The following is a 24,946-nucleotide window of genomic DNA, read 5'->3' on the forward strand; positions in this document are numbered from 1 at the left end:
TCTACATAGTATATAGTGAAAAAATCAACAAAGGGCCATAATTCTGTTAAATTTGGTCGCAGCAAAAATTCCTTCCTTTACTACCATCTACACATTAAGGTTGTTCATCCCTGGAAGTTTAAGCTAAATCTGCCATCCGGTTTAAGAGGAGTTGCGTTCACAAAATTTCTATATGGTATATAGTGAAAAAATCAACAAAGGGCCATAATTCTGTTAAATTTGGTCACAGCAAAAATTCCTTCCTTTACTACCATCTACACATTAGGGTTGTTCATCCCTGGAAGTTTAAGCAAAATCTGCCATCCGGTTTAAGAGGAGTTGCGTTCACAAAATTCCTATATGGTATACATGTATAGTGAAAAAAATCAACAAAGGGCCATAATTCTGTTAAATTTGGTCACAGCAAAAATTTCTCCCTTTACTTCCATCTACACATTTGGGTTGTTCATCCCTGGAAGTTTAAGCAAAATCTGCCATCCGGTTTAAGAGGAGTTGCGTTCACAAGATTTCGGGACGTACGGACAGACGGACGGACGTACGGACGGACAGACGGACAAGTACTACGCTATATGCTCCCACTCTGTGGGGGCATAAAAAACAGCACTGGAATACAAGCTGATTGTACAAGGCGACCCTCTTTGAGATATGCTTACAATCTAAAATAAGCAAATTTCGTTTTATGACATGAAATTATGATATAGGTTTCAAAATTGGATTAATCAGGCAATTAAAACTCACTGACCCATTTATTTGGGGAAAAAAACATTCTAAGCAGCATGCCCGTGAATGAGTAAACTGAAATAACAAAGCTTAGGAAAAATATATTAATAGTTACATTAAATAAATATGTAAAAATATTTTGCCGTCGGCCTAAAAAACAAGCATTATAATAAACCTTTTTAACAGTTATGTTGTAAATCTCATCAAATATTGTTCATAAATTAGGATTTTAAACGGAAAACCCCACGGTAACACTAAAGTTCGTATACGAATTTTAGCATGCAAATGAAGACAATAATCACTTCTTCACAGTGTTATAGATGCTGTCTGGAACACAGTAAATATGAGATTTTCTTGTGCAAACACACTTTTACCGTTTTAGCTTCACGGTGAACTAGGCCTGTGGTTCAGAAAAAAATAATCATCTCATAAAAAGGATTAAATTTGTATGAAAATATCCGTTACAATGCAGAAATATACCGTTAGATTAGAACTGCTGCACATAGTCATATTTGTTGTTTTAATATTGATGTACGGATGAACCGAGGGCGGAGTTTCTCATGCAAGCAGAAATAATTATTATTGTACTTCCGATTTCGCCCATTTTTTATGCTTATAAAACTTATTTTGGTTGTCTTGACACCAAAATAAAATCTGGAGTCGATATGAAACCAAATTTATTTATAAAATGTCGCCATTTCTGTTTTTATGAAATTTATTTAATGTAGCTTCAATGAAATGCAAAAAAAAAAATCACAATCCAAGTGAATTTTTTTGTTTGATGCAAATTATATTCCCCTTATAAATGACATATTTTGACAGCCATACAAACCATCACATACTGCAAGTGCAGGAAAATTACTACTATTTTTTTTTTTATTTAAAAAATTAATAAGCAAATGTTTTTTTTTTTGTTGTTTTTTTTTTCTCTTAAATTTGATGTCGAATTCTATTCGCTACTTTGTTTCCGCCTTAATATTTGTAATTGCTCATGTGTATAGTGTTTAAACATGTTTTCGTTTCTATATCTTATAATGCTTAAGGGAAGGACAGTTACTAATGTTGCTAGAACTTGTTGTTCAACCCTTTTGCCCTTTGTTAAAAATGTTGTTTTGTGGAAATAATGTTATAAATTGTATTCAAAGAGCAATAAAATATTATTAAACTAAATTATATTCGAATCAACCATTTTAATCACGTTATTAAGTATTGAAGTAAGAGTCTGCATATTTAGACAAATTACAGGTAATGTATTTGGTAAGGAAGATTAAACTTACACTTACTAGCAATTTGTACCCATTATTGTTAGTCTTTATTAAGAGAACTTTCAGCTGTATGATTGCTGCTTTGAAGTCGAATTTCTCTTCAAACATCGAAAACAAGGTATACATTACTATATGAAATATGCAGACTTTAGTTGCTCTCCACTAGGGAATTAAAAAAAACCCACAAGAAACCTCTGATTTCTATTTACTTTATTTAGCAATATGCATGTTGGTCAAAGCAAAGAACAACTAACATTCTGAATCATAACAATAAAATAGAAGAAGCACCAACAAAAGAGAATATAATAAAAAAAAAACTTTCGCTGACAATAACGCTGGTGCTGACTAAAATGCTGACAATAACAAGTATTTGGTAACATCTTCATCAGCTACAGTCACTGCCAAACTATAAGGCGAAATACAAGAAGGCATCACAAAACCAAACATGCAGAGTTCCATACTGTTTGTTGCTTACAGTTTGTATTTTGCAAGAAGGCCTCAGAAATCCGTACCTTTTTAATTTTCTAGAAATGTGAAATACATGTGTGTTTAAAAATCTTTTATTAATATATTTAGAGCATGTTTGTTGTTTAAAACTGAAGAAAGGAGCGGAAAATGTGCATTGATGTATCATAAAGGTAGCAAAATGTAAACAAAGTAGTATATTGACTTCCATACAAAATACTAAATCACTATAATTCTACAAATTACCACCGAGCAAAAGAAGTAAAAGGTAGGTCATTTATATGGCAAAAGTGTATTTTAGGTACTTTAAAGAGATACCAAACATAAGAAGTTTTTGAGAAATAAATTTGATAGCACTTCTGAGGCATAATGGGCCTTTAAGCAGGTTTCAGATAAAACTAAAATACAAAAACACATGTAACTGACAGAGGATAAAGCCTTCCTTTCTTCTATAAAACACTGTTATTATAATATTAAACATTTAAGATAAGAATTTATTTCATTAACGTTTTATTTGTAATCTATTTCAATGATTCTGCTATATATACTGGACTTTTTTTCCAATCAAAGGGAGGAAACTCCTTGAGCGTTGAGGTCAATTAATACCAGATTTATCTATCTTGTTCACATTAGAACTCAAACTGCAATATATCATACAGTAACAAAGACTTCTATCTAAAAATATAAGACATGGACCTTTTTGACAGGTGGCCACAAAACAGGTAATATTGCATTGTGCAAATAAGCATAAAGGATAAATTTAAAATAAAACAAAACTTGAAAAGCTTATCTACACAAATCATTGACAATAATATAATTTGATATAATGTATAATAAAAAAGTTAAAATAAAATAGATTGTTCATATACATTTGTATATTACTGTACAATAAATGTCAATTGTGAAAAATTGATAAATCTTTATAAATTAGCATACAGAAAACAAATACATTTGATTTTCTTTTGAAGAAAACACTTTTTTCAAAAAATAATTATGTGCATACAAAAATACTTAATAATTAACATGTAAAAAATGATCAATTAATTTTGCAGAAACATTCTCAATAAACAAATTTTCTATAAATGTTATATAAGTCTTGCACTTTTTCTCAAGTCCAGTCTAAAGTGATTTTTTGACAGGTGTAGTTTTTCTATTAAAAGAATCCTGCAACCCTGCTCCCACTCTAGTCCAAAGTGATAAAAAGAGTAAGTTGTTCATCATGATAAACGTGTAATCAAGCCCCTACAGATGTCATAATAGTTGTACACTCAATCATAAGTCTGTTTAAACGCTGTTATATGTGACTTCTCTATATCCTCTTCAACCGCTGCAATTAGAATTTAAATCAACATAAGATAAAAGTGTATTTGAAACCAAAGCAGTTCCCCATTTTTTATAAGCTAAAATATCTTCTCATTTCTCCATCATTGTTTTTAATTTTATATTCCCATCAATTCCGCATTGCAAAAATAATAAATATGAGACTCAGAGACATTTCTAGAAATATCCATCATAATTTATCTGTAATAGTCACTTGATAAACAGTGGGACAGTCTTTATACTTTAGGCAGTTACTTAATTTTATCCTAATTATTTGTCATTATCAATTACTGGTCCATCCCCATTATAATAGAAAATCTTTTTAAATATACAGTTAAAGCAGCTTAACTTGACAACAAAAAAATGTGCATAATGTCACTTTAAAAACTAGAAATGTGTCCATAGGACACGGATGCCCCCACACGCCACTGTTCTGTCAATCTTATGACTCTAGGTCAAATATTTTTTGGACTACATGTGCCACAAGTTGAAAACTAAAAATCAACAAAGGGCCATAATTTTCTTAAATTTGGTCGCAGCAAAAATTCCTTCCTTTACTACCATCTACACATTAAGGTTGTTAATCCCTGGAAGTTTAAGCAAAATCTGCCATCAGGTTTAAGAGGAGTTGCATTCAAAAAATTTCTACATAGTATATAATTTGAAAAAAATCAACAAAGGGCCATAATTCTGTTAAATTTGGTTGCAGCAAAAATTCCTTCCTTTACTGCCATCTACACATTAAGGTTGTTCATCCCTGGAAGTTTAAGCAAAATCTGCCATCCGGTTTTAAGAGGAGTTGCATTCACAAAAAATTTCTTCATAGTATATAGTGAAAAAATCAACAAAGGGCCATAATTCTGTAAAATTTGGTCGCAGTGAAAATTCCTTCCTTTACTACCATCTACACCTTAAGGTTGTTCATTCCTGTAAGTTTAAGCAAAATCTGCCATCCGGATTTGAAGAGGAGTTGCGTTCACAAAAATTTCTACATAGTATCTAGTGAAAAAATCAACAAAGGGCCATAATTCTGTTAAATTGGTCGCAGCGAAAATTCCTTCCTTTACTACCATCTACACATTAAGGTTGTTCATCCCTGTTAGTTTTAAGACAAAATCTGCCATCCGGTTTAAGAGGGAGTTGCGCTTCACAAGAAATTTCGGGGACGTCACGGAACGGACCGGACTGAACGACGGTCCACGGACAAGTGCAACGCTATATGCTCCCACATTGTGGGGGCATAATAAAAGTTTAAATAGAACGACTTTTCTTTCATGTCTATGGCATCTAGTAACAGGAAGTTTGAAAACCTATGAAGTAGAATGTTTGAGAAATAATTATAACAAGAGCTGGCCATAATAAAGTGCCCTTGACTTATCTCAGAGCTAGACAGTAAGAAAAGGGGCATAACTCTGTATAAAGGTAACGCAGAGTTATGGGATCTGTGCCCATCATGATAATCACATAGAACAAATGTGTGATATTTCAACCAATCCCTTTCAGTTGTGTTACAAATAGTCAAACTAATAGAACTATTGGAGAAACTATTACCTTCTGTAAGTTGTGTACACATGTGAAGTATGTGTAATATGTCTGTCTGTGCCTCTGATTTTACCTCTTTATCCAGGCTTTCTAGTCTTACCTTGGCCTTTTCTAAATGTACATCTGAAATAAAACCAGTTAATTTGAATACCCTATAATTTTAGTATAAAATATTATAAATACATGTATGATTCAATTCAACCCCTTATCATACTTTAAGCTATTACATGTATGTGTCATGCATATGACTGGGTTTTGAATTTGAAACTGTTCATAATTAGATTATTTCAATACTGAATCAGAATGCAATTAGAAATATGTCCATAGAACATGGATGACACCCACAATCCACTGTTTTGTCAGTCAGGGAAATGGAGAGGCTGACAAGGGCAAACTACATGTGCATCATCAATAATGTAATAGTAACATAAGATTGCTGCAAAATGGCTGCCAATACAGAATAATAGAATATCCAGAAACTGATAAACTGTTTCCCCTAAACAGATATCAGAGAGCCAGATATTCCATTCTTCACCAGCAGGGAATGTGTGATTCTCTTTCTTACATTTTAGTTCATACTTTGAACAGAAATATTAAAAACTAACATTTTGATTTAATACAGTTTTCTTGTCATAACATATGAATTTTAAACTTGATCTATGATGGCAGCACATCATTTAAAGCATGCAATGCATCTTACACCCCATTTTTACAGTGCTGGTTAAAACACTAGAAAATCCAGTCTTATATGACAGAAATATTAAGGTCTTACCCATCTGGGAGGTTTTCTGTCTTGCCATGTAATATTTATCCAGAAATGCTGCCAGAGACTCTCCTTTCTTGTGTAACAAGGGGGACAACTCCTCTAGATCATCACATTTTACCAAGCACAGTAAATGTAAGGCAGCTATACATATCTGTGGGAATGAAAATGAATGCATTATATTTAAGCAACTGATAAAACATTGTCATTTTTTTGTGACGTAAATATTCTCATTTTCTTTTGATGATTAAATACTTCAATCTACGTTTTCATTACTTTAACTTTTAAGTTTAAGTGTCACAAATATAACCTTTACCATTTCACGCTTTTACAGCTTAAAATGTGTTCAAAGTCAAAAATGCCCCCACACATCGCACTGTTTTATTTGTCTACAGTCAAACAGTGTTTCAGAGGGATGGACAGACAAGGGCAATTCCATAAGCCACCCTCCTCTATGTAAATGTTTTTCAAAGATAAAACAAAAACCAATCAAGAAAATTTCATTCTGTAAATATCTGTGTATATGCATACTGGTTTCCTAGCAGTTTCCGGCCACAAATCGCACATTTTAACAAATAAAATAAAAATCAGTCTACAGAGGAGTACAAAACTTTGACAGGACAAAGTTAGGTACCTGTCCAGCATTGCCATGTGTTTTATGTTGCTTTTATTTGAATATAGACCTGAAATGTAATGCCTTTTTTCACCTTTATTAAAAAATTCATAGCAGTTTTCCGGACCTCTTTTATTTTGAATATAATTCAGTACCATATAGCAATATTAAGATGATTTTATCAGACAAACAGAACTTCCCAACCTTTTCCGTGTCATCTGCAAAAATATTTTCCAAAGTATTGATTTACCTAAAATGGGGTCTTAGCTATTGCGCATGGATATTCAAGGTGTTGCTTATTTTTGAATGTCGCAAGTTCTCTTATGTAACTTTTAATAACAGGCAAAACTTCAAAACATATAAATCGATGTACTATTTTAAATGCTGTTTAGCATAGAAAACAAATGTTTCTCTGATTGATGAAGTAATGTGGATGCCTTACTGGTAAAAATAGACTGTACTGGCCAAAAATGATAAACGGCCGGAAAACTGCTAGGGGACGGAAACTGCTAGGGGACGGAAACTGCTAGGAAACCAGTAAAGTGCACTTGAATATAAATGATACAATGCTGCATTAACCAACAATTTAAGGGCATGAACATTAAAAAAAATCATACATAATGGATGTAAAAATCTGACCTGTTCAATGAGATTATCCCTGTATCTGAAGTCTATATAATCTGATATATTTTCTGCAGTATTAAATGCTTCAATAACACCATCCCAGACTTCGGAGAATAGATTGGCTTCACCAAACTGTGACCTATCTGCTGGAGCTGACAGGGCGATAGCTGCATTTATACGCACCTTGAAGTTCTTACATTCTTTAACTACCGTACATAGCACGTTAAGAACATCTGCCTACAGGTGGAAATATAATATACATGTATGTCTTAATTGTATTTACCTGATGACACAACAAAATTCCTACCCTTTAATCTAGAGGGTTATAGTGTCATACAGCTCACCTTATAGGCAAACCATAACAGTAATAGGAATATTTGACCATCAAAACAATTTTTTGATAATATATTAGAATTTTAAATTCAGTATTTACATAGTATACATTATGCATAATTCATACAATATTAGATTTACATTAATTAATTACATGTAGTATTCACATGTATTACATATAATTCAGAACAAAACCCTTTTTTAAAGCAAACTCAAAATAAAATAGTAACATTAAAGCTCTTCACCTTTTGACCATGACTCAAATGCATAACTACGTGTATACTGAGGACTTTCAAACTTAATAATCATTCAATTGACATATTTACATATTTCAATTCATTTCAAAGTGTGATATAAATCTGTTAATTCCAGGCTAGGATATATACAAAGAATGTTCATCTCAAAACAATTTTAATGTTTGATATTCTTTCAAATATTCTGGAAAATTTTCATAAGTAAACAAATTATATTCTCTTATTATTTTCAGATAAGAGTTTTGCTATGTTTAAGTATAATAAAATACTTCTTACATTCCATGGTGAAGTTCCTTGAGAAAGATCTTGATTTTTGTACATGTTACTAATGGCATAGCAGGCATTCCAGCGAACCTGAAACAAAATAAAGTTTGCAAAAAAATCAATTCTTTTACTATTTTTAGTTTCAAAGCTACAATGTCACCATTCTAGTTATCATATATCATAAACAATTTGACATATGGGTAAAACAAAACAACATTCTTTAAATTTACTGGAGATTTTTGTTTTCAAAATTAAATTTGACATAACATTGAAATATTTGCACAGTTTCATCAAAAGGCTTACCACTATTGTATTTAATTCATGAAGGATTTATTTCAATTATGAAGTAAGCTATAAGCTTACAGTCACTGTCACATTGGCAGAGTAACAGTTCTGATGAACACAGGTATAGAAGCTATATTCTAATTTCTTTAACACTATCATTGACAATAATGACAGTAATCCCAGATCAACATTATGTCACAGGGTTAGAAAAATGTGCAGCCTGACCGGGACTCGAACCCAGGACCCTAGGAATACCGTACTGTGACTCTACCAAACTGAGCTATCCGGCCACATACACATATTCTCCCCTAAATAGTGAAAAGTTCTGAGCCGTGACAATTAAATCAAGTCCGCACATTTCTTATACCCTGTGATACATACCTTCATAGCACCTGATGACACACATTTCACGAGGGCCTTCACACCTGATGTAACTGCCTGATTAAACGCTTCCTTACCTGTAAAACAACAGTTTTATCTAAATAAGCCGTAAAACTAAACTTATTAAACATAAATTAAAATATTTGTGAATGGCAGTTTGTATAGACAAAGAAAATAAGTTATAAATATAAACAACAATGATGAAAGGGATATGTGAGATATAGATATATATATATCTCACTTTGCCTTGTGAAATATACATATACTGTACTGTACTGTACTGTACTGTACAAAAATCAATGGTATTTCCATTACCTTTCCTTGTTGATTCAGTGTTTATTCAATTTTCTAGTCTTGAAACTGAAGTTTTTATTTACTTATTGTTACTTAATTGCCACATTACAAATGTTAATACATACACAGTTGTTTCTTGGAGATGTATCTTAGAATACTGCCTAGAGCCCGAACACCATTTGGTTTAACTTTGTCACTATCCTGACATGCTTTCGTTGCCACGTTTATCACATTCAATACGAGGACATCTGAAAAATCTGTGATAAAATCTTCATCACCCTCCTCTCTGCAAAGAAAATATAGCAGTTAATCATTTAAAGGTGTTTTAACAAGGTGAGTACAGACTTTAATTTTCCTTAATTCCTCCTTTATGCAATATTATTCATTCCATTTGTTCAATCAGCTTTTGTTTGTCAATCAGATCTACGCACTTTTTAACAATGTTTTTGATCATATCTCGAAAGTATATAACGTCTATCCTAGATAGCTAACCAATTTGTCAGTAAAACACCAATTACTAATTAAACATGATTTCTGAATCAGCAGTGATAGACAAAGATCAATGGTCACCTGAGGAGTGTACAAGCGACCCCTGGTTTACAAATCTGATGCTGTACATATTGAGCTAAGCAATTGGGTAAATAAGACAGGGTGAAGCCAATGTAATATCTCATGGTTGTTATACAAAATGTTGTCAGTCCATGGATTTTCATAATGATATGTCATATTGATAAGGCTGTATGTTGTACTGAAACATTTCAGGTCATATGACAACTTAAACACTATCCATAGGTTAGGCAAATAATTTCCCCATACAGAAATACTGTCTCCATCAGAATGGTTTTTCATGGAGCATTACAGATAGAATACCAAAATCTCAGTAGCCATTTTTTTAAAAGGAAACAATTTTAAACCTCTTCTTTGTGATATGCAAAATATACCTGTTCATGGCGAGGGCATCTCCGAGGTTTGCTAGAGACCAAGCAGCCTTTACCCTTACAGCTATGTTCTTGTCGTCCATACCACCCAATATTGCACTGGTAGCATCAGCCACAAATGATACATCCTAAAAATTATAACAAATGATATGTCCTAATATTTATAACAAATGATACATTCTAATATTTATAACAAAAGATACATCCAAATATTCAAAAGATACATCCAAATATTTATAACAAATGATGCATACTAATATTTAATAACAAATGATGCATACTAATATTTATAACAAATGATGCATTCGAATATTTATAACAAATAATACATCCTAAAGTTCATAACAAATGACATAAAATATTCAAGATCTACAAAAACCTGGTTAAAAATTAAATCAAATGACATATCAACTGAAAACTATTGGTTACAAACTTGATATTTCTTAATCTGTACCCATATAAGTAAAGTTTCCATAGTAACAAAGTTTAAACCTCTCATAATTCAAAACTAAAATAATACTGATTTGTTTTTGTTGGATTTTAAGTCACACAGACTCTGTAAAGGTCATACAGAGACCTTTCAAGCTTCACTGGTGGCAGAAGACCTAAGGTGCTCCCTTTGGTGTATTATAACAGGCACAGCCTGGCAGTCAAGTAGAACTACCAACCTTCAGCAAGGTAACTGGATAACTTCCAGTCATGAAAGAATACGTGATTCGAACCCACATTGGTAAAGGACAGGTGATTTGAAATCAGTGACCTTAATCACTTCTCACAAATGCCTCCATTAACAATGAGTGAGCTTACCAATGTCTATAAATAAATCACTAATCAATTTTCAATACAACATATATTATGTATTAATAACAAAGTTTGTATAACAGAACAATGTTAGGATACTTACTTCTCTATGACTTTTATACAGAACATAGACACCTAACGTTCTTACAGCAGATGCCCTAATAAACCTGTCCTCGTCATTGGTCAAACCCAATACGACAGTAAGACACATTATACGCTTGTCTACCTGGAAAGGAATAAGGCTTAAACTATAGTTAAGCACGGTCACAGGTTGGCCAGATTCTGTTGCATCTTTGACGGACTCTGTGCCAGTCAGAATTTCTTTCTCCACCTATGAACTGTCTCATAAGATACCTTATCAGACACATTAACTTTCCCAAGCAAGTAAAAATTTACTTTTTAATTTGCTTTACTGAATGACTGAATTTTGTGTGGAATTTTTTTAAGCTCTAAATTCTTTATTATTCTCAACCTGTTTCCCAACCACTTTTACAACAGTGGTCAATGACTGGCTTTATTAGTTTAAACATATTTATTGAAGCTCTATTGCGAAAAACAAGTTCTTTCAACATATTAATAACTTTTGAATCTGCTTTCTGCTGGTGTCATATGAAGAAACATGATCGTGACCCAATTAGGGCTCAAACCAATGATCCCTGGGTTGAGTGGCAGACACCTTAAATACTAGGCAAGTGCTCCCCTCGACTGGCTCTATTAAAATTTGTGACTATTTTAAAGCTGAAGGCTTGTGTTTCAAACATTCAAAAGGTATTGAGTGGAGCTATTCAGGCATATAAACATGTACAAAATCGTGTAAAAAGTTATCCTGCTGTGGTACAATACACATTACAGATCATTACATCTCTCATATGAGTTAATGACTTAAAAAAAGTTCTAAGGAGAGAGATTATTTAATCAAGCACTTACTGGAAGCATGATAAATATAGGATCACCAATGTTGGCAATACAATCACATATTGTAGCACGTACTGCTCCGTGCACCGGATTCTGTAAAATCTCCTGTATCGGTCCATTCAATAATGACATCCAAAAATCTAATACCTATATTGAGAAAGGAATCAAACTTGTAACATTAATAAATATAATTCAAAGTCTACACATGTCATAACATACCACAGATTTTATATAAAATATAGAGACATTAAAGTGTATAAAGCTATATATCTGCTGCAAAAATATTGGTTGAATTTTATAAAAGAATATTTCAAAAATACTTGTATGAAAGAAATATGGTAGTAAATTGCCTTAAAAGTGGATGGTGCATATAATCATTGCTAAATAGACTAAACCCTACTTAAAATAGAAGAATAAAATTTTGTTCTGGAAAATTTTATTCTGTTTGCGTACAATTTTCATGTGTGTTAATTGTTAAATACTAGAGATATTCTATGTTAAAACTCTTTCGAGAATCAACCATAAGATTATGGAAAAAAAATGATTTTACTGATGAATAATTTTTAAAAAATATTTTTAAGATACAGCTTTAAACCCTTTAAGGTGTAAGTATGGGGATATTAAGAATGTCATCTGTAACAATTAACACATAGGTAAAAGTCACATAAAGAAATGCCTTTCATTTTTCTTAAATTTCTAGTGGAACTAAACTCTCAGCCTTTTGGACCCAAGGGATCAGAGAAGACACTATTTGCTATTCAGTCAGTATTTATTTTGAAAATTTCCCCTGACAATGATAAATGTTTTTGTCCTGATTGATACATGGACATATCCATTTAAGATATTTAGTGAGGGTGAAACAACTAAGATTTATAAGATATACAGTTAAACTTCGTTCGCTCGAACTCGGATCGCTCGAATACCTCCCTTCCCTCGAACTCATCGCCCAGTCCCGGCAAAATTCCTATATAATATATATTGTTCTACCTCGGATCGCTCGAACACCGATCGCTCGAACTCTCGAACCTGATCTCTGGTCCCTTCGGCAGAAATATAGAGAAAATCACACCTTTTCGGTCGAACACAAAAAGACAAGTCAGTATGTCCTAAATACATGACAGTCGGCGACACATGTTTTTAACACCTCGTGATCGTGACAAAGGTAATTAAGGTTAATTGATACAAAATAAGAGGTGTTGTAACCGATTTATTTGTATGATAACATTGTTGATTTGCCGTTTATGGTAACGATAAAAATAAAATAACTTGTGAAATAAGTGAAATATGCATGACAATAAAGAATGACGTTTACACGGACGGATTTAATTACAACCGTGGTTCATATAAAGTGAATCATAAAAGTGTTATCTATTTATAGAATGATTCTTGCATGTGTGTTTATTTTAGTAAATGAATACAAATAGATGCTGCTGTAAATGTTTTTAATAAATATTTCATTAATTTATTTTTTAAATTAAATTCATCCCATTATAAACATATAAATATATTTTGAACATTGTTCAACAAGTTTGGTGTGATTGCCCAATCGAACTCAACCAATTACAATATGCATGAATATAGATTTACACAGCGTACCGTTAATACTTAATTAAAACACTGGGATAATAATTCTGAATATGAAATATTCGACGAACAGATATACTAACAAACAATTGTATTGACGCATTTATCATTCGACCGATGTAACCTAGGAAACCCTTTAGACATATGATCAACGTAATAATAGTTCAACCTCGGTTGGCTCGAACTACCGATCTCTCGAACAAATTTGCACAGGCCCTTCGAGTTCGAGCGAACGAAGTTCGACTGTATAAGTTAAAAGAACAATCGGGCATAATTAATGCCCAATTAATGATGGACTGTTGATTAAAAGTAAGCAATTTAACAATTAGTGAAGAGGGCCTAAATAAAGGAAATAAACTTCTAAGCAATTGTCACAGTTTAGAACCATTCACTATTTAGGGGAGATAATGTGCAAGTGGCCAGACAGAGCCGTCGGTAGAACAGGGGTTTGGTATTTTGAGGGTCCAGGTTACGCTGCACATTTTTCACACCCTGTGACACAATCAATTACCTTTTTGGTCTTTTTAGAATTTTAGTATACATAAAAACAATGTATCAAACCTGTTGTTTATCTAAATGGTCTCTTGTTTGTTGCTCTGACTCAGTTTTTATCACATCTTGAAGTAAAACTTGAGTAAACTCATCTAGCAGCTAAAATAATTAACAACAATTGTTCATTTATTTATATTTGTTTCAATTAGAATTTTACTATCATAACATATTATACAAAATTTATAGGGAGATTTTTATTTTTAGAGAGAACATATCCAATAATAGATTTCACATGATGTGATTAATAATGACTTTTATAATTCCTGATTATTTTTCCTTTAAAATAATAGTTACTATTTATTCATAAATCAAAAATAATATGTTCATTTTTATAAAGCTGTGTTAACTCTTAAGTTCTTGACTGCTGGCAAAGATAATTTCTCGAGTGTGTCATCAGTATACCGCCTTCTAACTTAAACTGAATATCCTTCAAACAGACTATGTACTCTTTCTCACTTATTCTTGGTACATTTTTACTTTGATATCCAAATTCTTCAGCACATTGCAAAGACATATCCAAATTTAAAACAAGGTAAATGCATTAGATAAATTTAGCAATGTGAAGATTGGCTGATTTATTCAACACAAAGGCAAACAGGTACTGTGTTTCTTTACTCATGTGGAGGGAGAGTGGTGATAGAGTATAGCATTGGACTCCTAACCCGGAGGTCATAGGTTCTAATCCCACAAGTGGTTAGAGTTCAATTTTTGAATTCCACAACTCCATACTCATGTGATTGCTGTATAGGAAACTCAGAAAACAGTCAACTGGTGTGACATCAAGCCAATGTCTAGGTTCTTTAATGGGGTTTGACTTTGATGTGTGGAAAAAAGAATACATCAAACTGATATATTAAGAATATAATAATGAAATAATAGTACTGAAAGCTTCTTACCTTTGCTGTATGTAGTTTTATCACAGGGTCATTATCACAGAAACATTTATGTACAAGTTCTTGCAACATGGGAACACAATTTCTACAAATATAATTTATATTAATGTACAAGTTTCTACAAATTTAATATATTTATATAAACAAATTAAAATTGTATTGCATAGTGACAAAATAACAAGCAAAACTAGAACTGCCACAGTTTATATAAGTTTTAATGGCTACATGTACAGTGAAATTTGAGAAAACCGGACGCTGAGAAAATCGGAACTCTCTAAATACCGGACGAATAATTCAGTCCCAAATTTTCCCTTCTTTAAACTATTGTATTAAACATTGACAATACCGGAATCTGTAAAAACCGAATATCGGACGGTTGATAGGGGACTACAAAGTCAATTATATAGACAATTACCCTGACAATACCGGACGACACAGGTGTGAATAACCTTGTGTACTTATCAATTGGTTGTGTCTAATACGCTAACTGAGCGGTAACGGAACAATGATTGTCTTGATTTGTTAATTATGTCTCATTTCACAGTTTGGTTTATTCTAAGGTATAACATAGATGTTACCGTTTTATATAAATGCCAAAATGCACGAGGAATTGATAAGTAAAAATCAGTTGACGAGAGCTGTCTATAAGTGACAAATTTAAATTAATTAAAAACAGTGAAACTTTGCCGAGACCTACTTTAAAAATCTTTATCTGACAAATATGGTATAGGCAGTATTTACAATTGGGGAATTATTATAAACAAAGTAAACTACATGTATGTTTGTTAAATCATTATCCATTACCCAACATATGCGGGTGTTATCGGACTTTATCGTTATGAGGTAACTGCTGTTTGTTTAAATCCAAAATTTTATTGTATTTATATGCAATAATGGGACAAAAACAATTAAAACATTTCTTTATTTAGCAATACTGCAGTATACATACTCATAATCATGAAAATGCAAATATACGTTCAGCATCCTTTGAAAGTCATTGCTCGGTTTATATGATCTTGAACAGCTGAAGGGGACATTGAGAATACCGGACCGCTGAGAAAACCGGACAAAACCCTCGGTCCGAAAGCCGTCCGGTTTTCTCAACTTTCACTGTATCTTGTATTGCAGTGAGAGTAACATTCAGAATGGCAAGTGGACAAGCTGACTCTAATATATCCCTACCCCCTTCAAACTTTGTTTATGGGGAAAAAATAAATTTCATTATATGTTTTCAGAGGGCAAAAGAGGATTGTATGTCTGCATCTTAATCTTGAATTAGACATTTCTATACCTAAAGTCTATGTTTCCTCAATAGAAAAATAAATCTTAATATATATAATTCAACAAGTTAAACAAAAAATTGTTTGAGAGATCTTAATTCATTCTCAAATATAAGAAACGTTTGAAAGACCTATGTAAGAAAAGTAAGTTTTATGTTGAAAAATTTATGTTGAAAACTTTTGCATTTTGGACCTCTGAGGTTTAAAACCAAACCCTGAGCTGTTTGAATTCAACTATGATTATGAATTATTGAGACTTAAGTTTGTCTACTATTTCTAAAGTATGAATATCAAAACAAGAAACTACCTTATAATTGGAAAATATCCTTTTGTCAAGTTTGCGAGGACCTGCAAGGATTCAAGTCGTACAGGTATTGGCTCAGTGAGGGACTCCTCCGCTCCAAATACTGTATCCGGAGTGTTGCGAGGTAATATATTCTTAATACACAACTTTACAACCCATGATATCTCATGAGAATGAGCCTGTAACAGTTGATCAGAAAACACTGGTGTCTGTATTCCTGATGACCCAGCTGTGTCTCTCTTAGGAGTTGTTCCCCCTGAATATTCTCCTGTAGTACCTCCTGAAGGAAGAGCTCCGCTAGGGGAGTTAATAACAGGACTGCTGCTATAACCAGATTCAGTGTCTTTTACAGGTGTATTTGGTATATGTAAACCAGCTAAAGGGTTACTAGAATCAGTTTCTACAACAACTGGTTGCACGGCTGAGACTGGGGGTCGTGAAGGTTGTATTATATGGCACACTTCCATCAACGGTGGCTGAATTCCAGCCATAGATCCCAGACAGGTTAAACAAGCAACTCTAACATTTGGATCTGAAATACATAAATATAACTTTCATGACAGCTTATCTCTGAAAAAAAATAAATCTATCATCAAATCTATCAATATTTGCAAGTAACTGTTTTGTTTAAAACACTTTTAATGATTGCTGCAATAAAACTAGCCAACATCAACTGTATAGTCACAATAGCTGGCACATCTTCTATACTGACTATGTTTTCAACTGATTGGTTCTCTACTTAAGATTATCACTGAATTTTATTTTAGCAATAAATGTTTTAAATTCAAAACATGGCAAGTCTGTCCTACAAAGTTATCAGTGGAATGGTAAAATTAAACTTATTAGAAATTTTACTTTTAGCTCAATACAAAGTACATGTATTTCTGCAAAGTTCCCTTACTTTAACTACTACATTCCCGTCAAAAGTCAATTAAGCATTTAGAAACAGACAGCTTTCAAGGATTAAATTTTCTCTGAATAGTGTTAATTGATAGCAACAGGTAAAATTGCTGTAACATACCAACTGATTTGTTTTCACATAAGATAAAAAATTTAACTTACCTCTATGATTTATAAAATGTTTCACTTGTTTAATTATTCTACTGAGCAGGCCAGGCCTCATCCTGTGATATGGTACATTTGCTATGATTGTTCCAAAACACTGTAAATAATACACAATAAAATGTTATATTGGCTGAAAACTGTAATAAATTACTGCAGAAACAGAACTGGTATAACTTCATACATAATTATTATACCCCTCTTAATTTAGATTTGTAGAATGTACAATTAAGGACTTTAATAGGCCTTTTTCACCAGTATACAGCCAAGCAGGCCTGCATATCTGTGAAGTCTGTGTCAGAATAATCATACGGTTTCACTGTAGATAGTTTTTTTTTTACAACGAGTCAGCGATACACTGAAGTGTATCAGATTTCAATGTACAGTTTCATTTATAAACCTGTTGCTGGGAGTATAAAATATGTATACATGTTTAAAGGTCAAATCGTTTAAGCTAGCAAATATGCGCGTTTTGAGAGAGATTTTACATCAGTTAGGAGAGACACGCTGATAGTGTGTAGCGGTTATTTTTTTATTGGGAAGAGAATTTTGTTGTTTTGAAGAGAATTTTGTTGTTTTGAAGTCAGTTTTGTTGGTTTGTTGAAGTGGTTGAATATAATTGTGGTGATCTTAATTGATCAGGGTTTATTGGTTGTAATTAGTTGTTTTGGTTATTGAGTTATATCTATTTGTGAAGATATAATTGGTTGATATTGGTTGAATGTTTGGTATTGTCAAGATTATATTAGTTGCTGCTTTGTTTTGAGGATATATGTAAATATTGGGTGCTTTAGTTTGCTTTTCTGATGCTGATTAGATTTTGTGAAGTTAATATTGTTGGATGAATGTTTGTGGTTTATACGGTATCTTAGAGTTGTAAAAATAGTCATTTCGGTGTTCTTCATTTTGTGGTGATTTTATTGTTTTGTTTGATCATAAGTTGTTTAGAGCTTGGGCTCGCCAGGTGTCTAGTATTGTTTCGTATAAAAGACGTATACGTGAAAAGATATTTCGTATAAGTGGCTGATAAATGATGTGGTTTTGTTTTGGGTGTAAATAATGATCATAGTTCTTTGTTTTGGGTGTAAATAATAGTCGGAGTTTGTTGTTTAAATGTATGTATTGATTTGAGATAGAAAAAGATAAAAATACCAACAAAAAAAAATAGTGTTAACTAAACAATTACATGCTAGTTTTCCAACTGAGAATATTTCAATTTTATGTCAGGCGGTGCTGCCCAGCCCCCATATCTTGGAAATTGGTTCTAGTATTTATTGCTAAATCTTTCCTAAGATTAAATAACATCAAGGCAGACATTTCTCCTGACAGTCTGGCCAGGTTCTATACTGTTGGCTGACCATCTTTTAATATTCATCTTGCTTTACCTAAAGTTGATAATGGACAGTTCCAAAAACATAACCCATACTGTCATCATAATTTAGTACTAGTATTCTGCCTAAACCAGTGTGTTTGACTATTCTCAGTACTAGATAGTAAAACATGAGCCTTGATAATGTCATAGGGTCATAATTCTGTCAAAATCAATGTGAAAGTTATGGGCCATGGACAGTGACCTCCTGCTCTCAAACTAAGTGTGTGAAGTTTCAATCCATTCCTTTCAGTAGTTTTAGATATACCAACTTGCACACAAAAAATTTAAAACAACATTGACGCCGTGGAAAGTACAATAGCTCTCCCTTTTTTAAAAAAGTCGAGTTAAATACCACTTCCTTATCAAAATCACAATATCATTCTAGAAAAAAAATATTTTTTTTTACCTTAATCAGCTGTGTCAGAGTCATTGGATATTCTTCAGAAATCAAGGCTTGTAACAAACATCTGTGCATTTCTTTTATTGTTGTTCCTAATATCACAGAGAATGGTGTGAAGGTTGATACTTTAGAATCATCCCTATGTTAGATAGAAAATACAGAATATAGAAAATACAAACTATCAGAAAACAAGACATTGACTATCAGAACTGCTACTACCAAAATTTTTCATCATTTCTTAATAATCTTAAATAAGAAGGCATCTTTTATGTTGTTATTGAATATCATATATTGATTGCTACCTTATTTCACCTTCAAAAACTTAAATACCACATAGTCAAAATTATGATTGCTTAAAAAGCATAGAGACCTATCCTATTGGCTACCCAGTTTAAATATTTTGATACTGTAACCCCTTTAACTACAGTTGTCAGAATATGACAAATAGAACAAAATCAATATAGTAGATCTGAACATAAGGAAAGATATTTACTCCAGCTATGAGTGTATAGCTTTATCATTTATACTGCTAAATGTAAAACAAATATAGAACTGAACATAAGGGATGCTATTCACTCCAACTTATGAGTGTATAGCTTTGACTCTTTTACTGTTAACTTTGTATCACTGCCTTGCCAAGCTTTGAACTTTAAACTGGATCTTTATGTCAAACTACTACCATCGAGCTGCCGATAGTATAAAGGTTTGTCATACAGAATAAATGTATGAGTGCGCATGCTATAAACTGGTGTCATAACTAAGTCATAATCTTAACAGCACTGAGCATTCAAAAAATTAAACGCTGCATGACAAATAAATACTTTAATAACAACTAGCCTATGTTCTGCTGCAGTCAGTATAGCATTTTCAGGGGATAATTTAAATTAACCTATTTTGGTCTTGGGGAAAAAGTCTTCATTTGACTTAGGAAATAGATATCAATTCTGAGTGCATTGTTGTAGAATAATGCACGGTTTGAGTTCAAATGCGTAGTAATATAATCACGAAGGCCGATAGGCCTGAGTGATTAATTACAAAGCATTTGAACGAAAAACGTGCATTATTATACAATAATGCACGAAGAATTAATATCTATTTCCATTCTAACACGTCAAGAAAAAATATAATTATTATTATAAAGTTGGACTTTATGTTTGGTGGTTAAATTTGTTTTCGCCTGAGAGTTTCCCATAGAAACGTTCTTTAAAGGCTGTTCCAGTGGGTTGAAAAAAACTGTCGTTAAATCTACCGTGTGTAGAAACATTTTGAGAATAACGAATTTTGAAAACGTTGGTAAAACTTTGTTTGTTTATTTTATTTCACTCTATAATTTTTCAAGCGAAATACAAATTATTAAAAGTGAAATAAATGTAAAACTTAACTCGTTTGCGACATTAAAATAGCGTACTTGATTTGATTGTTTTGCATGTGCTGTTTGGCGCTACATTGTGACGTCACGTAAACAACACTTTAAAAGTCTGTACAGCGTTAACGACTGAATTAAAGATATTGGTGTTCGGATTCATTTTCTTAGTTAGACCATTTTCTTTCATTCTAGATAGCTTTCACAACAAAATTCGACAAAAATTGTTTTTATTTATCAGATTTTTTAAACAAAATGGCGCCCTCAATGTGAAAATACACAGGGAGGTAATAAGAACGGCGAGTGCATTGTTGTAGAATAATGCACGCTTCGGGCCTTCTTTGTTTATATAGAAAAAAATCCGATAGTGTTAGAATGTAAAATATAGGAAAAAATCACTGCAAATACTTGTATAACAACTTACCTATCTTCTGCTGCAGTCAGTAAATGTTTAGTACCATCTACTAGTACACAAAGAGCAGCTAATGCACCCATCCTACACTGAAATAGTTAACATTTACACTAAATCCACTGAAAACATTTAGAATCACTTATACATTTATAATTATTTGGGTCATTAATAACTCGACAAGTGCTAGCAAAAAAGTCGCTTTGTCAGTATAAAGCCAGGGTTGGGGCCTAGTGGTTATGGTGTCTGCCTCTCAAGCCAGGGATCATTGGTTCCAGCCCTACTTGGGGTCACAACTATGTTTCTTCATCTGACACCAGTATTGGTTGGTTCCAGAAAGCAGACTCGAAAGTGATTAACATAAGTTGCGAGAACTTGTTTCCCAGTCAAGATTAAATAAATTTGTTTAAACTAGGGGTGAGACTGATCATCAAAACAGTTATTCCAGGCACTCGATTAGAATAGTTTCATTGTTTTGATATTGCAAACCCTCAAACTCATGATGGATTGTTCCAAACGAAATGCTATTGAAACATAAGCACAACTTAAGCCTATTCCTATATAGTCCAAATTTAACAGTTAAATTTCATAAACTTGTAGAATTCACTTTAGACTTGTTGCTTATGCCATTTTAAGAAAACCATTTATAAAAGAAATTCTCTAGAAAACTCATAGATAATAAAAAGAGTTAACTTTTTAGTATGAAATATTGAAAATAAAAGACAAACCTTTGAAGAGGGATCTTTCAGTATGACAGTAAATAGAGACTGAGAATTAGACATGTTTGTGGCTGACTGAGAGTCTGGTATAAATGATGACCAAAAACTGAACATTATCTTCTTATCTGACATCTGAAATGCAGATTTTTGATAAAATTATTTAACAACTTAATGAAAATATAGGAGATGCTGAAAAATAATAAAACCAATTAATTTTTATATTCAAAATGTTGAGAGTGTACAAAATGAAAGAAACCCCCATGCACCAGGGCCGATAAAATGAATAAATAAGTGATATGTTTATACAACTACAAATTCTATGTGGAAAAAAAATACTTAAATAGAAATAGGATTTTGATTTAAAGTATATTTCATCATATCATAAAAATCTACAATTATATGATTATTTCTTCTTGTTCTTTATAATTTATTACAAAGCTTGAACTATTTCTATCCTTGATAGATATATATTGCCTGCCCATTTGAAATCAAAATATTTCAATAGCAAGTAATAGTCCAGTTTTCACAACCTGTAATGTCTTTGTTAAAAATATATTTCTAATTCAAACAGCTCAAAATGTTTAACAGTATCTCATACCTTTATTATCCAGTAGAAACAGCTGAGGGCCCATTGTCTGACCTTTGAACAGTTTGACCTTAACCTTGAACTTTGACCTCCTTCAGTATCTGACCACTCAGATTCAGAACTGCTAATCTTTGACCATGGTGTATACCCAGACATGTCAGCCTCCATATTAAGGACCCCAGCACCTGCACCAAACGCCCTCGTGACATCATGATCATCACCATGGCAACCCTCATCTGATTGTCTGTTTGGTTTACCTCCCTGCTTATCTCCCCTTTTCTTTGTTTTTCTTTTGGATTTCTTTGCACCTGAAACATGGAATTCAAACTAGTTAGACAATGTGGAATATGAATTTCAGTTACTGAAAAATACCAGATTACACAACTATAACATCTAAAACGAGTCAGGTGAAAACATTCACTGAAATATTCAAAAAACAAGTCAAGAAAAAAAAAAGCTTCTATTTTCTGAATTTGAAATTAATATTATCAAAATGTGTTATTTTGTTTCTTTTTGTTGATTTGTTCTGTTGTTTTTATAAGTGAAATTTATTTGTACAATTATTGTAAGCACATGATAAATTTAATAATAGGAAATGACATTTAAACTCTTTTTAAATGTTGTTAACAAAACTTATAGAACTAATAAAAGACTATTTGTGCTACAAACCTGAATCATCCTGGTTATCAGCTGTTTTCTTGTTTTGTGTTTCCAATAATTTACCACTTACTGGTATATCTATCTTGATCAACGGAGATGGGTACAAACAATCAGGTATAATCAATGGCTGAGTGTACAAACCAAAAAACATGTATGCCTGAAATATAACATGTATATAAAAACCTTTGTGTTTTTTTCCTATACTAGTCGTATTCTCTAATTTACTCTTTTACTGTTCATCCCCTAGAGACTTTGTATTCTTTCAGGTGAGGTGCTCTATATCTAGCACCTGAAGTCTCCTTCTGCCAATAAAGCTTCTGAGTATATATTTTGTCTATTTTCATTAATAAATATGTGTACAATTTGACTTTCTTAACACAAAAAAAAACCCACAAAAAAACTTATTAATAGATATTTAAAGTTTTTGCATCAGCCATAGTTGACAAGTTTTACAACACTCTTCTTACATTTGTTCATGCTTTAGAACCCATTTTGTCAAGTTTGCAAATGTGCTTAATTTTAAAAGCCTTAACAAGGTGACTTGACTGGCAATTTTTTCTTCCTATGACACTATGACATATTGAACAATTTTATATAGAATTACAAAGATCAGTAGGAAAGTACTGCATTAAATAAAGACCAACATCTGGAGTTGTAATGTTTTACATACCCTTATTGCCGCCAATATAATGCCTAACTTCTCAAAGGGAACTACTTTTGTCATCTGAATCATATTCTGGATACCTCTAAAACAGTTTATCAGTATCTGAAACATTAACAAAAAAAATTGTCATTTCATTATACTCTACAGGTATCTAGACACTCACAAATTTAAACCAAGATGTCACATGGCTCATGTCACATTGAAGGAATGCTGCTTTAATGTTGATTATGTGATACAAAAGTTTTAAAATGAGCAGAAATATTTGTACAAAAAACTGTGTATTCTTTTTACATATAAGTATTGATTTTATTCATTATACATATAACAACATGTATTTTGAATGACAGTCTTGTACCTTGCATTGTAAAGTTGGTTCTAGGTTTGTAGTTGGCATCTTATGTAACAGCATACAAAATAAATCAAAACAAACATCCACATGTTCTGCTGACAGGTATCCTGTACCTGTTGGTCTGAAAAAATCAATTTTGTTAACTCATCAAAATAGCACACTTGTGCAATATTCTAACTGTATCATATCTGTCTACTGTCAGTAAAGTAGGAATATTGCAGATACAGTATAAAATATTGTTTTCACACTTTTGTGATCATCTTTTTGGGGAAAGGAAAGGATTTTTAACCCAAACTCCCTTTGCAAGTTAAAATCTGCCTTAAGAGAAAAATTTGAAAACAAGATATTGAAAATTTAAAAAATCTTTCCCCTTTTATTCATACTTTTAAGATTTTTTTGAAGGGTTTTGAGTATAAATTAATTCTACATTTAGTTAGAAACCCAGGTTATAGAGTTGACATTAACATTTTTCTCATAAATTCCATTTTAAATATGAGGCAGTCATTTTGGATTTTACATCATACAACAAAAAGTATTTATTTAAGTTTGAAACCTACAAAATTCTTTTGAGACAGCATTTTTTGCTCCGTGGCTCTTAATGACCCCCCTTTATCACAAGTATTAACTTAGAGAATTTCTATTTATTTTTAGACTTCCCCAACGAGAAAAGCCCCTTAGTGTTCGGGGTCTGAAACTTTGTTTTTAATCAACTGAACAAGTATACCTTGTTTCCCTAGCAACCTGTCATGGAACTGGTGAAACAAAATGAGGATGATGAATTATTTTAAGATAAAAATTTTACATTAAGAATCAAACATGAAGAAATACATGTAAGTGTGAATGGAATTTCAAAATTTTAATGTGAAAATGTGAAGTTGTAAGACAGGCAAATAGTGCAGTGGTAACCGTTTCAGAGCTTGACTACAAATATATGGTTAATTAACTTGAACTTTTTAGATTATTTTAAGCCCA

General features: G+C 32.2%; 1 protein-coding gene across 1 annotated transcript in view; it reads right to left on the bottom strand.

Annotated features, from left to right (window-relative positions):
• Positions 1-2,178: 2,178 nt before the first annotated feature.
• LOC132756523 (HEAT repeat-containing protein 6-like) overlaps positions 2,179-24,946 on the bottom strand; it is a 29,952-nt gene continuing 7,184 nt past the window's right edge. The window contains exons 4-25 of the mRNA XM_060747616.1: positions 24,653-24,726; positions 23,981-24,095; positions 23,632-23,727; positions 22,971-23,118; positions 22,314-22,609; positions 21,725-21,847; positions 21,012-21,088; positions 19,231-19,363; positions 17,453-17,552; positions 16,394-16,922; positions 14,810-14,891; positions 13,923-14,012; positions 11,790-11,924; positions 10,966-11,088; positions 10,065-10,189; positions 9,249-9,409; positions 8,830-8,906; positions 8,176-8,253; positions 7,328-7,549; positions 6,085-6,229; positions 5,322-5,435; positions 2,179-3,777 (exon numbers count right to left, since the gene is read on the bottom strand). Coding sequence (XP_060603599.1) covers positions 3,719-3,777; positions 5,322-5,435; positions 6,085-6,229; positions 7,328-7,549; positions 8,176-8,253; positions 8,830-8,906; positions 9,249-9,409; positions 10,065-10,189; positions 10,966-11,088; positions 11,790-11,924; positions 13,923-14,012; positions 14,810-14,891; positions 16,394-16,922; positions 17,453-17,552; positions 19,231-19,363; positions 21,012-21,088; positions 21,725-21,847; positions 22,314-22,609; positions 22,971-23,118; positions 23,632-23,727; positions 23,981-24,095; positions 24,653-24,726 — 3,102 coding nt within the window. The 3' untranslated portion in view covers positions 2,179-3,718. The remainder of the gene's footprint in view (positions 3,778-5,321; positions 5,436-6,084; positions 6,230-7,327; positions 7,550-8,175; positions 8,254-8,829; positions 8,907-9,248; positions 9,410-10,064; positions 10,190-10,965; positions 11,089-11,789; positions 11,925-13,922; positions 14,013-14,809; positions 14,892-16,393; positions 16,923-17,452; positions 17,553-19,230; positions 19,364-21,011; positions 21,089-21,724; positions 21,848-22,313; positions 22,610-22,970; positions 23,119-23,631; positions 23,728-23,980; positions 24,096-24,652; positions 24,727-24,946) is intronic.

The sequence above is a fragment of the Ruditapes philippinarum genome, unplaced genomic scaffold (assembly GCF_026571515.1).
Source record: "Ruditapes philippinarum isolate M1 unplaced genomic scaffold, ASM2657151v2 ctg3865_1_1_1_1, whole genome shotgun sequence".
NCBI lineage: Eukaryota > Metazoa > Mollusca > Bivalvia > Venerida > Veneridae > Ruditapes > Ruditapes philippinarum.